Here is a 15,734-nt window from a genome sequence, read left to right on the forward strand (position 1 = left end):
CACAGCTGGTTGGCTTGTACGCACTTCCATTAAACGGTGATTCCCCCTGCGATCAATACGTTTCTTTAGCCGAGTGCCCTAATCACCGCGCATCCGAGTCGGAACGAGCGTTACGCCAGCTGTACGAGTGGTGTCTATTCAAATATGTATAAAGAAGAAAAAGAACAAAGACGAGACGTGATGTATAGGTTCGGCGCGGTTTGCAGAACGGTTAGAGGTTAGGAGGGAGGCAACCGGGATCACTTTGCTCGGTTCCAAAGTATTCCTGGAATGCAGTACAAGAGTGGCCGAAGTATCCGTCGCACTCTCCGTAGCTTGACACTGCATTGCACTCCTTGCGGTCTTACGTTTCCCAGCATAGCCTTGCTCGTTTCTACTTTCTAAGCTGTCTTCTTCAACTTCGCGCGGGCTGACTGGTGGCATCTGAAGCGGCGCTTAATGCTATGCTACCAACGGGCCTTATCCTAAAACCGTGTAAAGTTAAAAGATTACAAATTTCCCAAATGGCCTCAAATGCCGTCTTCGTTCAGGTTTCTCAGCAACCTCCGCATATATGCAGACCAGTTTTCAAAACAGACATTACATGAAAGACGAGGCATTGCCGTCGCTTGTCGTTTCCTCTGCAGTCGCAGATGACATCTGCGAAAAATTTCACTCTTTCATGCCAGATTTATATATATACAGGGTGTTTCAGCGAACACTTTCAAAATTTATTTAAGTTTGCCTGTGGCAGATAGCCCAATTCTAGTTAATGAGCTGGTCTACTCGAAGAGGCGGACATTACTTGCACAAAAAATTGAAATACATAATCGACTAATCAACAAAAATTCACTAATTAAGTTTTTAACTAATTACCTGATGGCCCATATTGCAATTTACAAATTGTAGCCGTGGAGTTCACAAGACGGATCCACTTGGAACGAATTCTCGCAATGACACCAGTTTTGAGATATTAATTCCCGAACTTTGCGGAGAAATGCATTGGCGTTTCAGTTAGTTGCTTAAAAAAAAACGTCGCTTTATGCATTGAAGCACAAAATTAACTGGAACGCCAATGCATTTCTCCGCAAAGTTTGGGAGTTATGTAGAAACTCGTGTCATCCCGAGAATTAATTCCAAGTGGATCCGCCTTGTGAACTCCACGGCTACAATTTGTAAATTGCAATATGGGCCATCAGGTAATTAGTTAAAAACTTAATTAGTGAATTTCTGTTAATTATTCGATTATGCATTTCAATTTCTTATGCAAGTAATGTCCGCCTCTTCGAGTAGACCCCCTCATTAACTAGAATTGGGCTATCTGCCACAGGCAACCTTTAAGAATTTTTGAAAATGTTCGGTGCCCCGCAGGGGCGTCTGCGAATAGCAGGCGTTTGGTGTGTTGCGACACCACGTACCCGAGCACATGAGGGTTGGACCCTCCCGCGTGTAGCCGTGCGCGGCCTAGCCGTGTCCGGGGAAAATGGGATTCTGGGAGTTGAGCTGAAGCCGGGTGTTTGGACCTTTATGGCCCCTCGGCAGAGGCAACACACTCCTTCGGCCTCTGCTTCACGTAGACGGCACCCCCGGGCTGACCCACCCAGGGGAAATCGGTAGTCGCCTTTTCCTGTCTCTCTCTCCAATCTTCGTCTTTCCTTCTCACTTTTCCATCTTTCCTTTCTTCTATTCACTTCTTTTAACTTCCTATTTTCTAGGCGGCAAGGGTTAACCTTGTGTAATATATCCAGTCTTGGGCATATATATATGTATATTGGGTTATAGTGGGAATGTACCGCTGGCGTACGCAGGGTAGAATATTTCTATTCCTGTGACGTCCCCAGGTTGGGCTCCGAGGTGGGCGGCAGGCATTCCTACCGAATACAGTGCTGCTATATATGGCTTCAAATTTCCCCCCACTTCCTGATCGCACCCTGAAGAGGGGTCGCACCGATAAAAGCATCAACTTCTTCTTGAAACCTAAAGAAACCTTTCCCAGGTACCACGTGATACATAGTAAACATGCAACTAAGAAAGTCCGTACAATATCACCATTTGTTGTTGCAAAACGTCTGACAGAGGCAATCGGCACGGGTTACAAAGTGACTAAAATAGGAAGCGGCGATCGACCTTCTTCTGGAAGTACGTGACAAGCTTCAATACAACAAGCTGAAAAACATATTGCGTTTGGTGATATCCCTGTCTCTGTGGACCCCCACAGATCAATGAACACTGTGCGCGGTGTCATTTCCGATAACGACCTCCTTGAACTAAGTGAAAGCGAGCTGTTAGATGGATGGCAAGATCAGAACGTGGTAAAGGTGCAACGAATTAAGTTAAGGCGCGACGACAAGGAAATCCCCACAAAGCATGTGTAGCGAAGAGAGACGCTAGTGGGTCCGGCTCTAGTGGGTCCGGCTCTAGTGGGTCCGGCTCTAGTGGGTCCGGCTCTAGTGGGCCCAGACGCTAGTGGGTCCAGCGCTTTTGCTCGCAACGGCGCTCGTGCTTGAAAGCTGTGCCTCGTTTGACTGTCGACGCTGCGCTGCTCCGATCTCTCATAAACCCTTTACAATTGGTGGAGGTGCTGCGCCCTCAAAACCTGCACCCTGGAACTTCGATCCCGCACCGTACCTTCGACCATGCCTGAAGAAGCCTCCCAACAAGTGCCTCCCCCTGCACCGGCACCGTGCTCTGGTGTGCCTCGCCTCAGGGACCCTGCTATCTTCACAGGCGCTGATGACACCGACGTTGAGGATTGGCTAACGACCTACGAGCGGCTAAGCGCCCACACTAAATGGGACGAAGCCACTAAGCTCAGCAACGTGCTCTTCTACCTCGCGGGTGTGGCCAGCTTATGACACAACAACCATGAAACGGATTTTCCGATGTGGTCCGACTTCAAGACGTCTTTTGCGGATGTTTTTGGTCGCCCTGCTGTTCGTAATCTGCGCCCCGAACAGCGTTTGCGGGATTGAGCTCAGCAAGTCGGTGAATCCTTCACAAATTACATCGAAGACATCCTGGACTTAAGCAGGAAAGTCAACGCGGCCATGTCGGAGTCGGATAAGATCAGGAATGTTATGAAAGGCATAGAAGACGATGCCTTCAACATGCTGCTTGCCAAAAATCCTCGCACGGTGGCAGAGATAATTACACTGTGCTAAAGTTACGAGGAGCTACGCAGGCAGCGGTCATTGACCCGTCGTCCTACATCGCGCGACGAACACCTCGCTGGCTTGACGGCCATTTCTGATCCGTCAGCAGTTGATGGCGGAAATGAAGGCGTTCGTGCGCGAGGAAATCGCATGCCAGCTCTCCTTAATGCCCTTTGCACAAGCGCAACCCGTACAAGAGCCCACGTCGAGTTTCGAGCCCCCGCTCGACTGCGTCATTGCGCACGAACTCAACGAGGTTTTGCCTGAGCGCCACCAGCATGTTCCTGCGGCCGCACCTCTCCGCTACGCTGAAGTCGTCGCCAGTCCCCAACAGATCCCTCCGGCTGCACCACTCAGCTGCGCGGAAGTCGTCGCCAGGCCCCACCCCTTCCCTCAAGGTGGGCCTCTCACTTACGCCGACGTCTTGGCTCTGCCCCGACAACAGCCCGCCATGCCACCATATCACCAGCCACCCCGCACAGCGCGTCCTCCTACATGGACGGCGCCCACCAACCGCGAAATCTGTGGCGTACGTCTGACAACCGGCCTATCTGTTTTGCGTGTGGCTACGCAGGCCACGTCGCTCGCTACTGTAATCGCGTGCAGTCGCCTAGCGCTACAACATATGCGGCAAGTCGTATGGTCGGTTCTCCCCGCCCATATTACGACGACCCTTCGGCATCGTTACCTACGTTCCGCCCAACGCCCAATACCAGCGGCTCACCTTGTCCACGCCGACGCTCGCTATCACCGATGCGGCCTCGTCCCGCAGCTCGGGAAGAGGAAAACTAATCGTCGCAGACCACGAGGCAAGGGCTGCGACGCCGGCGAAACGCGAAAGTTCTCAGGATAGCCCGACGAATGTGATAGACGTGTTTGTTGATGGTGTTCACACATCTGCACTCGTGGACACCGGCGTCGCCGTATCAGTTATGGACGCAAAACTTTGTCGCTTGATTCGGAAAGTTACGATGCCCGTTACTGGACTGTCCCTCCACACAGCCGGCGCACAGCGTATTCACCCGTTAGCGGCATGCACAGCTCGTGTTGTTATTGAGGACGTTGTATACGCCATCGAATTTATTGTAATTTCTTCGTGCTCCCATGACGTTATCCTCGGCTGGGATTTTCTCTCCCGCCACAATTCCGTCATTCATTGCTCACGGGCCGAACTCGAACTGTCGCCACTCTCAGATTTGACGCTCGCCGACAATGATTCACTTCCGAACAAACTACTCGTCAGACACGACACCACCGTTCCTCCCAACTCGTCAGTGGTTGTCTCTATGTACTGGAGCAGCCTCTCCGACGCCGTCGCACTACTTTCTCCGTCTGGCCGCTTTTTCACTCGAAAAGGTCTACTGCTACCTTTTGCGACGGTGAACATCACACAGGGCTCTACTGTTATATTTATTTGTAACCCGTTCCCGTACCCTGTGTTGCTTCTCCAAGGAGAATGTCTGGGCAGTGTCGAAGCTATCACAGACGTACAAATTACGGACGTTCCCGAAGAACCATACTGTGCCCGTTACAGTACGCTCGGCTCGATTTCTACGTCTGGCCCATAGCCTATCGATGTGTTCGAGTCTTCTATTGCCGATGACCTTGTACCGGGCCAGCGATCACAGCTACTGTGCATCTTACAAGAATTTCGTGCTTCTTTCGACATCGGGCAACCTTCCCTGGGCCGGATGTCAACTGTTACGCACCACATCGATACTGGCTCCCAATCGCCATTGCGGCAACGCCCATATCGTGTATCGGCTACTGAACGTCGCGTGATTAATGAACAAGTGGCCGATATGCTCCGCCGCGATGTGATCCGACCTTCCCGCAGTGCATGGGCATCTCCCGTCGTCCTTGTTACGAAGAAAGACAGTTCTGTACGGTTCTGTGTGGACTATCGACGCCTCAACAAGATCACTCGTAAGCACGTTTACCCACTTCCGCGAATCGACGACGCTATTGACAGCCTACAAGGAGCAGAATTTTTTTCATCTCTCGATCTGCGCTCAGAGTATTGGCAAGTACCTATGGAAGATGACGATCGACCGAAGACCGCCTTTGTCACGCCCGACGGCTTATACGAATTTAACGTCATGCCGTTTGGACTTTGCAATGCGCCAGCAACTTTTGAGCGCATGATGGATACCGTTCTGCGCGGCTTGAAATGGCACGCGTGCTTGTGCTACCTTGATGACGTCGTTGTTTTTGCTCCGGACTTCTCCACGCACCTTCAACGCCTCCGGCGTGTCTTGACGTGTTTGCGAAACGCCGGCCAATGACTAAATTTAAACAAGTGCCGATTTGCAGCGCGGCAGCTGACGATACTGGGTTACGTCGTTTCCAAGGATGGAATTCTCCCCGCTCCAGCCAAGCTTCGTGCTGTCGCCGAATTCCCTAAACCTACCTCCATCAACGAACTGCGAAGTTTCGTAGGTTTGTGTTCCTACTTCCGACGCTTCATTCGCAATTTCGCCGCCATCATATCACCTCTGACGAAGCTACTTGGAAGCAACGGACCCCTTCATTCGGGGTCGTCGGAGTGCGAGGAAGCGTTCGCAAATCTCCGTCGTTTGCTGACGACTCCCCCAATTTTGCGCCACTACGACCCGACGGCCCCTACCGAGGTACACACAGATGCCAGCGGTGTTGGCCTCGGCGCTGTCCTTGCGCAGCGCAAACCTGGCTTTCCTGAATATGTCGTGGCCTATGCCAGTCGCACGCTTACGAAAGCCGAGACCAATTACACTGTCACGGAAAAAGAATGTCTGGCGATCATCTGGGCTCTTACTAAGTTCCGGCCTTATTTGTATGGCCGCCCATTTGATGTCGTCACGGACCACCATGCACTATGTTGGCTGTCATCGTTGAAGGATCCTTCAGGTCGTCTTGCCCGCTGGGCACTTCGCCTGCAGGACTATACGATATCCGCGTGCTGTACCGCAACGGACGCCAACATTCTGACGCCGACGCCCTATCACGCTCTCCCTTGCCTGACAACAATACCTGCTGCTCACTATCCCAGCTCGCTGTTTCTTCAATCAACCTTGACACTATCGCTTCCGAGCAGCGCAAGGACCCGTGGATCGCTTCGATTATAGACTTGCTTGCTGACCCATCACCACAGTCAACCACTCGTACGTTGCGTCGTCAGGCTCGTCATTTCGCGGTTCGCGACAACCTGCTTCACCGACGCATTTATACCGTAGACGGCCGTCAGTGGTTGTTAGTAGTTCCTCGTAACTTGCGCTCCGAAATCTGCGCATCCTTTCACGCCGATCCACAGTGCGCACACTCGGGAGTTTTCAAAACCTACCAGCGCCTTCGACAGCGCTACTACTGGCGAGGAATGTACAAGTACGTTCAACGGTTCGTTCACTCTTGCCCCGACTGCCAGCGCCGGAAATCTTCACCCCAGCTCTCGCCGGCTGGTCTGCAGCCTCTACCCTGTAAAGGGTTTATTAGAGATCGGAGCAGCGCAGCGTCGACAGTCAAACGAGGCACAGCTTTCAAGCACGAGCGCCGTTGCGAGCAAAAGCGCTGGACCCACTAGCGTCTGGGCCCACTAGAGCCGGACCCACTAGCGTCTCTCTTCGCTACACATGTAATAATTACATTTGGAACAAGTGACCTCCCTGATTCAATAGATACCGGATATTGTAATATTCTCGTACGACCGTACATTCCCAATCCGCGTCGATGCTTCAAGTGTCAGCGTTTTGGGCATGGATCTCAGAGCTGCCGAGGGCACCTTACTTGTGCAAAATGTGCATCCAAAGAACACACCTCAGACATCTGTACTTTCGCAACCCACTGTGCAAACTGTGACGGAGACCACCCCACCTATTCGCGATCGTGCCCGTCATGGAAAAAAGAAAAAGAAATAATTCAACTCAAGGTCAAACTAAACATTTCCTTCCCAGAAACGCTCAAGCGTTTTTCTGCACATAATAAGTCGAATCCGTCCTACAGTGATGTGACGCGCCAGGGGGCAGCACCACATCTTTCGGCGGCCGTCCACGTCACACGGAGTGTGACGGTGGTTCCGCCATCAGCCCCCTGGCAGGAGCAGCCAGTACTGCTCCGCCCCCTGCCACGAAGGGCCACCAGACCTCCGGGCCTGCCGGTCCCAGGGCCACTGCTCATGCAGACAGGCCCGAAAAACCCCCGAGTGTGCCCGCTGCGCGGGAGTCATCCAACACCTCTGAAGAGGCGATGGATTCAAGTAGCACTATTCCGGCGTCTCAGACGCCAAAGGAACTGCGCAGCTCCGTGGAGCGCGCCGGGAAAAAAGGGAGAACCCCCATCACGGAGCCAGGAAAGGCCTCGTGCGCTAGCTTAATCTATCGCTCTTCGACACACAGCACAACACACGTATAAAATGGATACACAGATACTACACTAGAATGTCAGAGGTCTATTACACAATCTTGATGACATTAAGGAACTCCTAAATAAGTACAATCCAAAGGTGCTGTGGGTCCATGGAACACACCTTAAATCTTCGCACACTAACTTTCTCCGAGAATATGCGATCTATCGCAAAGATCGCAACGATGCCCTCGCCTCTTCGGGTGGTGTGGCCATACTAGTAGATAAAGGTGTCGCCTGCCAGCATCTGAAGCTGCAAACTACCCTTGAGGCAGTTGCAATCAGAACTGTGCTGGTTCATAAGCTAGTAACGATTAGCTCTCTATACATCCCTCCCAGCTACCAACTATCCAAAACAGAATTCCAAAGCTTTATAACAGAACTTCCCAAACCTTGCATCGTAGTAGGCGATTTAAATGCACATAACCCCCTCTGGGGAGATTCTCATTGTGATGCAAGAGGGCGCTTAATTGAAAATTTTCTTTTCTCCACAGATGCGTGCTTGCTCAATAAAAAAGAGCCAACATACTACAGTGTGGCACACAAAACATACTCGTCTATAGATTTAAGTATCGCATCAAGTATACTTGTGCCATACCTAGAGTGAAACGCTATCAAAAATCCATACGGGAGTGACCCTTTCCCAATCATCTTAAACCTAACAAAAGTCGATGAGCATGCTCCACATCTGCCCCGTTGGAACGTTGACGGTTCCGACTGGAAACGATACAGAGAGCTGACATATATGACCTGGGATGACATCTGTACTTTTCTTACCGATGATGCAGTGTCGTATTTGACGACCTTTATAACTGATGCTGTGTCACTCTGTATCCCTCAAACGAACGAATCGCCTTCTAAACGACGTATTCCCTGGTGGAATGAGGAGTGTAAGGAAGCTAGCAAAAATCAAAATAAGGCTTGGAGTCACCTTCGTGACTCTCCAACTGCCGAGAACTTAATCAGCTTCAAGAAAATAAAGTCGGAAGGTAGAAGAACGCGCCGCCGTGCTAAAAGGGAAAGCTGGCAGAGATTCATCTCCAGCATTAATTCATATACAGATGAAAGAAAAGCCTGGAACAAGGTAAATAAAATAAAAGGCTGCGAAACTCATCATCTACCATTAGTAAATACACAAGGAGATACACTTATTGACCAAGCTGATTCTCTAGGCGCACATTTTGAAAAGATTTCAAGTTCATGCCACTACTCAGATACATTTCTGAGATATCGAAAACAAGCGGAGCGACTGCATCTGGATTGGAAGGTAAATAGAAATGAACCTTACAACCGTCCATTTAATATAGCGGAATTTCAGGTAGCTCTAAATGGTTGTAACAAGTCCGCTCCGGGAAATGACAGAATACTGTATGAAATGATCAAACACCTAAATCCCAAAACCCACAAAACACTACTGTCACTTTTTAATTCCGTGTTCTCTGTTGGCTATATTCCGTCCGCCTGGAAAGAAGCAATAATCATTCCAATACTAAAAAAAAGGCAAGGACCCGATTTCAGTCAGCAGTTATAGGCCTATAGCCTTGACAAGTTGCCTATGTACGCTGTTTGAGAAAATGGTTAACCGGCGCCTCATCCATTTTCTTGAATGTAACAAACTATTAGACCCCCTACAGTGCGGTTTCAGGGAAGGTAGACCCACAACTGATCACCGCGTCTGCATCGAGACGAATATTCGCGATGATTTTGTTCATAAGCAGTTCTTTTTGTCCGTATTTATTGATATGGAGAAGGCATATGACACCACGTAGCGTTTCGGAATTCTCCGTGACCTGGCTGGAATGGGAATCCGAGGCAATTTGCTGAAGGTCATCCAAAGTTACCTGTCTAACCACACGTTCCGTGTTAGAGTTGGTAACGTCCTATCCCGTCTATTTACACAGGAAACGGGTGTACCACAAGGTGGTGTGCTTAGCTACACTCTATTCATTGTAAAAATGAGCTCTCTCCATACTATCATACCACGTACAATGTTTTATTCGGTATATGTGGATGACGTACAAATAGGTTTTAAATCATGTAGTATTTCTATCTGTGAGCGACATGTACAGCTTGGTCTAAACAAATTATCTACGTGGGCTGACGAGAATGAATTTAAACTAAACCCACAAAAAAGCACGTGTGTTCCCTTCTCGAACAAGCGAGGTATGTTACCTGACCTCACTATTTATCTTAACCGACAACAGCTACTTGTGAGCCATGAACATAAATTTTTGGGCCTCATTTTAGACTCTAGATTAACATTTATCCCCCACCTGAAATATCTGAAAGCCAAGTGCCTGAATACAATGAATCTACTGAAGATCTTGTCCCGGACATCTTGGGGAAGTCACAGGAGGTGCCTCTTAAGCTTGAACAAAAGTCTCATACGGTCGCGCCTTGACTACGCAGCCATAGTCTATAACTCTGCTACGCCTAGTGCTTTGAAGATGCTAGATTCCATTCACCACTTGGGCATCCGTCTTGCTACAGGTTCCTTCAGGACTAGTCCTGTTGAAAGCCTGTACGTTGAGTTCAACGAGTGGTCTCTAGATCTCCAAAGGGCATATTTAAGTCTCTCCTACGCTCTGAAAGTTAAATCGGACATCCAGCAACTATGTCATTCTACCATTCGCGACATGTCTACTGTCAGGCTGTTCCGTAACCGCCCAGCCAACCGGCCCCCTCTGTCTCTCCGGTTGGAAGCACTGTCAGAAAAAACGGAGGTCCCTCTTCTAGAGAATGTACTAATGGCCCCTACTTTGCTTCCACCGCCTTGGGAATGGCACACTATTCAGTGTGACATGTCTTTTATAGAAATATCCAAACAAGCCCCGGAGGCACATATACATTCCCATTTTCTTGAACTCCAGGAGAAGTACTCCTGCGCCGAATACTATACAGATGCTTCGAAGTCCTCTGCTGGCGTTTTTTACGCAGCTCTCGGAGACTCATTTTCTACCTCTGGGGCACTAAATCCACACACATCTATCTTTACAGCGGAAGCATACGCTATACTCTCGGCTATTCAACACGTAAGGGTCACGAATGTCGCTAGGGCTATTGTCTTCACAGACTCATTAAGTGTAGTCAGAGCCCTAAGTAGTCTACGGAAGCACAAGAACTCCAATTTTAATGAACTGTACAGTTTATTGTGCTCCGAATATATGTGTAACCAAATGATTGTCTTATCAAATCAAATCAATTTATTCTCCAGTTTACATTCTGGACGGTCATTTTGGGTTAAAAGCTACATACGTAGCTTGACGTGACCCAAAAGACCAGGCAAGGCAATATCACAGCAAACAGTGTGCGTACATGTACATAATTCACATAATTCCAACTGTCGCAGGAATTCCTCATGGACGAAAATGCATTTAAAACAACACTACATTAGCAATACAAGCTATACAAAACAATCAAACAACAGCTATACAACATAGCATGAGACTGAATTCACAAGGTTAACATTTGCTAAAAAACAAAAAACTACAAAAAAACGAAACAAGTTGTACATTACATACTCAGAACCATACACACAGGCAGAATAATAATTACATCAGATACATTACAAGCGTACAAAGTAAGAGCGGAGTTCTTTCTTACTGAAATTATCGATATTTTTGTACTTGTTCAATGTGAATGGCAGGTTATGTGTTAACGACTGATGCTTATAGAGTGTTCTGAAGTATGGAATGGACCATATCTGAGGATTTCTTGTGTTCACATTAATGGGGCGTCGCTCTAAAGAGGCTAATTGTTCTATGTAGCTCCAAGCTAATTCTGATGAATATCGTGCACTATGTAATAAACGATAAGTGTATAGGTTATCAATTCGAATAACATTATACTTAGGGAACGCTTCTCTGGTGCTTGAATAATAATCTATATTTCCAACATAGCGAATTATCTTCTTCTGCAACAAAAGAACTTTATGTATGTTAGTTTTGGTGGTTGTACACCATATTAAAGCGCAATAATATAAGTGCGAGTTAAATAATGCATTGTAAATCTGCACTTTGGCTTTTATAGGAAGTATACTACGGCATCGTGACACAACCCCTGTCACGGAAGAAAGCTTTTTACAGAGATAATTGACGTGCATGTCCCAAGAGAAGGTTTGAAGAGAAATAAACGCCAAGAATTTTATGATTGTCAACTATTTCTATTTTTTGACCTTCAAAAGTGATAATATTGTTTAACTGCAGTAATTTGTTCTTGGAGCGAAAAATAATTATCTTAGTTTTAGTTGCATTAATTTTATTTGGTTTAACTGAGACCAGGTAGATAGGTTTTCTAGCAGTGCATTACATTCTACTGTTAAGTTGTGCACGTCATTTCCAGATAGCATGACAGTGCTGTCATCAGCATATATAATGAATTGAGCTTTAGTATAAATATTTACAATGTCATTGATGTAGACGTTAAATAAAAGCGGTCCTAGTACGCTTCCTTGTGGCACGCCAAATCTGTTCATTAGGAAAGACGACATGTGACCGTTCGCGCACACAGCCTGGAATCGGTCACTTAGATAAGATTTAAATAGAGATAAACAGACTCCACGTATTCCGTAACGCTCTAGTTTTTCTAATAAGATACTATGGCTGAGGCAATCGAATGCCTTACTAAAGTCTATAAATAAAGCAAGCGTATAGATATTCATTTCTATGTTTTTTATTATGTTTTCCTTTATTGACAGTAGGGCTGTTTCTGTTGACCTGTGTTTCCTAAATCCATGTTGTGCATTAGTTATAACACCAAATTTATCAAAGAAATTGACCATACGAGAGTGAATGATTTTCTCGAGGCCCTTCGAAAATACAGGCAACACCGAAATTGGCCTATAGTTGTTTGGATCATGAGGACTACCGCCTTTCAAAATTGCCGAAACTTTAGCGTACTTCATTGCTTTGGCAAAGACGCCTGATTGAAGCGTTAGATTGAATATGTGAGCAAGAACAGGGGAAATGGAAGTTATGCAATACTTAATGGGGCCTAATTGTAGGTTATTGATGTCTAAGGCCTTACTGTTATTTAAGGATTTAAATGTGGTACACACTTCATTTTCGTCGGTAGGCTGAAAGTAAATGCTATCGGTTATAATACTAGCATTTTTTGTTCTAGAAGTTGCTGCGAGGAGTGAATGGGCAGAAGGAATGGCAGCGTTAATGATGTGTTGATTAAAGTAATTGGCAAGGGCCTCACCCCTCAATTCAGTACCGTCATGAAGTATACTGGGTGGAACGCTTGTTTTCGTGCGATGGCCAAGAACGTCATTGATTATTTTCCATGTCTTATTAGGGTGCTGCCTTGTGGCAGTTAAGAAAAGCTGCTCATAATAAGCCCGTTTAGCACGCCTAAGTTCTGAATTTAATTGGTTTCGAAACATTTTAAATTCTTTTAAATGCAATGTAGAACGCGACTGTAAAAATGAATGATACATGGAATTTTTACGTCTGATCATTTTCAAGTGTTCTTTCGTTATCCACGGCTTTCTTGCCTTTTTCGGCGGTCTTATTTGTTTCATAGGAAAATGCTTTTCATATAATTTTAAAAATGTTTTAATAAATTCATTGTAAGCCTCATCGACGTCTGTTTTTTCTAAGACAGAAGACCAGTCTTGCTCCATTATTTCACTCTTAAAGGCTACCAGCCCGCTCTCCGAAATACACTGAACAGTGAAAATTTCTATATCATCATTTCTAATGCCTTTTTCGTATTTGTACAGTGCATAAACAGGACAGTGATCGCTCAGGTCCGAAACAGTAGTACCAGCGGTGTAAATATTAGTTTCGACGTTTGTTACCAGAAGGTCGAGACATGACAACGTGGAACATGTAATGCGAGTTGGTGTGGTGATTAAATTTTTGAAACCAGACGAGGACAACAATGTATCAAATTCCCTAGAGGCGTTGCTGTCTTCCAAAATATTGATATTGAAATCGCCACCGCATGTCAGGTGAAAGTTATTCTTGCAGATAAAATCCAAGAAACATTCGTAAAATTCAATGAAACGCCTGCAGCTTCCACCTGGTGGGCGATAGACGACAGCAAATACTTCACTATTATTTAGTATTGTTAGAAATTCATAGTCTTCTGTTGACACGCAGTACTCATGTACCAAAACACATTTCTTCTGTTTAGTCACAAAAAGCGCAACACCTCCTCCACGTTTTCCTGGCCTATTGAGAAACTATCGTATCCATCTAGCTCCAACTTACTGCTACCAGTTGTATACCAGGTTTCAGATATCATAATTACATCCAATTTAAATGAGAATTGGTCTAAATAAAGCGATATATCATCCTCTTTATTCACTGCAGAGCGGGCGTTAATATGTAAAACCGATTGGCAAGACGAATAACTGGATTTAATAGCGGAAGGTGACACTAACTTTAGGTATACGCAACCGTTATCCATTGCGAGATTATGCTGAAAGGCTCAGCTCACGCCGTCACGTGCGCCTGCGCGGTTGCGGATGCCGGCCTCGAAAATACCTTATCAATGTCATGCTCATTCAGAATGTGCACGGCGGGCGTATCGTCAGCTTGCTTCGCATAAATTTTCCCGTTAAACGACCAGACCGATTTCCACTTATATTCATATTTCTTCTTGACGGCAAGAGCTAGAAGTTTCTTTAAGGCTGGGCAAAGATGCTCGTTCACATAGATAGCGTTTCCTGTGGTCAGTCCGACGTCTTTGTTTGTGAGACGAGCTCTCTTTGCCTTCTTTAGAATGTTGTCTCGCTTTGCACGTGACTTAAACTGGACAATGATGTTACTTTTGCCGGCATCTCGAGTCGGCACTCGATGACAGGCCTCGATATCGACTTCAGTTATCGGCTCATTTATGGCACCGCCAATCTTGGACACAATACTAAAAACAGATTCATCGTCTTGTTTTAGTACTCCTTGTATTTCTAGGTTTGCCTTCCTCGAGTACTGTTCTGCGAGAACAAGCCGTGTGTCGAGATCCCGGCTTCTGCTTTCCAGACACTTGCATTCGGCACGAAGCGCTGCGTTCTCACTTTCAAGATTCTTGTTCCTTGTAACCACATCGTCCAGTTTCTTTTTCTGCTCCTCGATTGAACTGAAGGCAAACTCAAGACTTTGTGCCATATTTCTCTGCTCGTTTTTTAAGTCTCGGATTTCATTTCGCAAATCCCTTTCAAGGGAATCGCGGAAAGTTTTCATTTCTTGTTTCATCTCTTCTTTCAGCTTGAGTAGCTCTGCCTTCATTTCATCCTTGAGCTTAGTTATATCTTTTGTCATTTTGCAGTACAAACAGGCAAATACAAGTCAATTCGAAATTCACTATATTTGGCAGTAGCGACGAAACTTCGAGATGCAACAGGGAAAAAATGGGCAATATAATGCAAACACTAACCTGTGATAAGAATGCCGAAACGTTAAGCCCGTGCACACAGCTGTCGCCGCTACTGCCAAGTGAAAGCTGTGACAGCCACGGTGCTCCTTTTGTAGCGTGCAGAACGTGACGTTGAGCCTCGTCACAGGGCGCAGGCGCAGCCGACAATGACGCCTCCTGGTCGCAGACGCTGGATGTCTTCCGAAAAGCAGTGGACCGCTTGGGCGCTTGGTGCGGTTGCTTGAAATGCCCTGTGATAAGAATGCCGAAACGTTAAGCCCGTGCACACAGCTGTCGCCGCTACTGCCAAGTGAAAGCTGTGACAGCCACGGTGCTCCTTTTGTAGCGTGCAGAACGTGACGTTGAGCCTCGTCACAGGGCGCAGGCGCAGCCGACAATGACGCCTCCTGGTCGCAGACGCTGGATGTCTTCCGAAAAGCAGTGGACCGCTTGGGCGCTTGGTGCGGTTGCTTGAAATGCCCTGTGATAAGAATGCCGAAACGTTAAGCCCGTGCACACAGCTGTCGCCGCTACTGCCAAGTGAAAGCTGTGACAGCCACGGTGCTCCTTTTGTAGCGTGCAGAACGTGACGTTGAGCCTCGTCACAGGGCGCAGGCGCAGCCGACAATGACGCCTCCTGGTCGCAGACGCTGGATGTCTTCCGAAAAGCAGTGGACCGCTTGGGCGCTTGGTGCGGTTGCTTGAAATGCCCTGTGATAAGAATGCCGAAACGTTAAGCCCGTGCACACAGCTGTCGCCGCTACTGCCAAGTGAAAGCTGTGACAGCCACGGTGCTCCTTTTGTAGCGTGCAGAACGTTCGATTCGATAGTCCTACAATATATGTTGGACGATTGGCTTATCGTTCA

General features: G+C 47.1%; 1 protein-coding gene across 1 annotated transcript in view; it reads right to left on the minus strand.

Moving 5' to 3' along the window:
• LOC119432753 (uncharacterized) overlaps nucleotides 1-15,137 on the minus strand; it is a gene marked incomplete at its 5' end in the record, with an annotated part of 185,237 nt that extends 170,100 nt beyond the window's left edge. Inside the window, one exon of the mRNA XM_049672246.1 lies at nucleotides 14,889-15,137. Within this exon, the coding sequence (XP_049528203.1) occupies nucleotides 14,889-15,137 (249 nt within the window). The remainder of the gene's footprint in view (nucleotides 1-14,888) is intronic.
• Nucleotides 15,138-15,734: the final 597 nt, after the last annotated feature.

This window comes from Dermacentor silvarum, chromosome 1 (assembly GCF_013339745.2).
Source record: "Dermacentor silvarum isolate Dsil-2018 chromosome 1, BIME_Dsil_1.4, whole genome shotgun sequence".
Classification (NCBI taxonomy): domain Eukaryota; kingdom Metazoa; phylum Arthropoda; class Arachnida; order Ixodida; family Ixodidae; genus Dermacentor; species Dermacentor silvarum.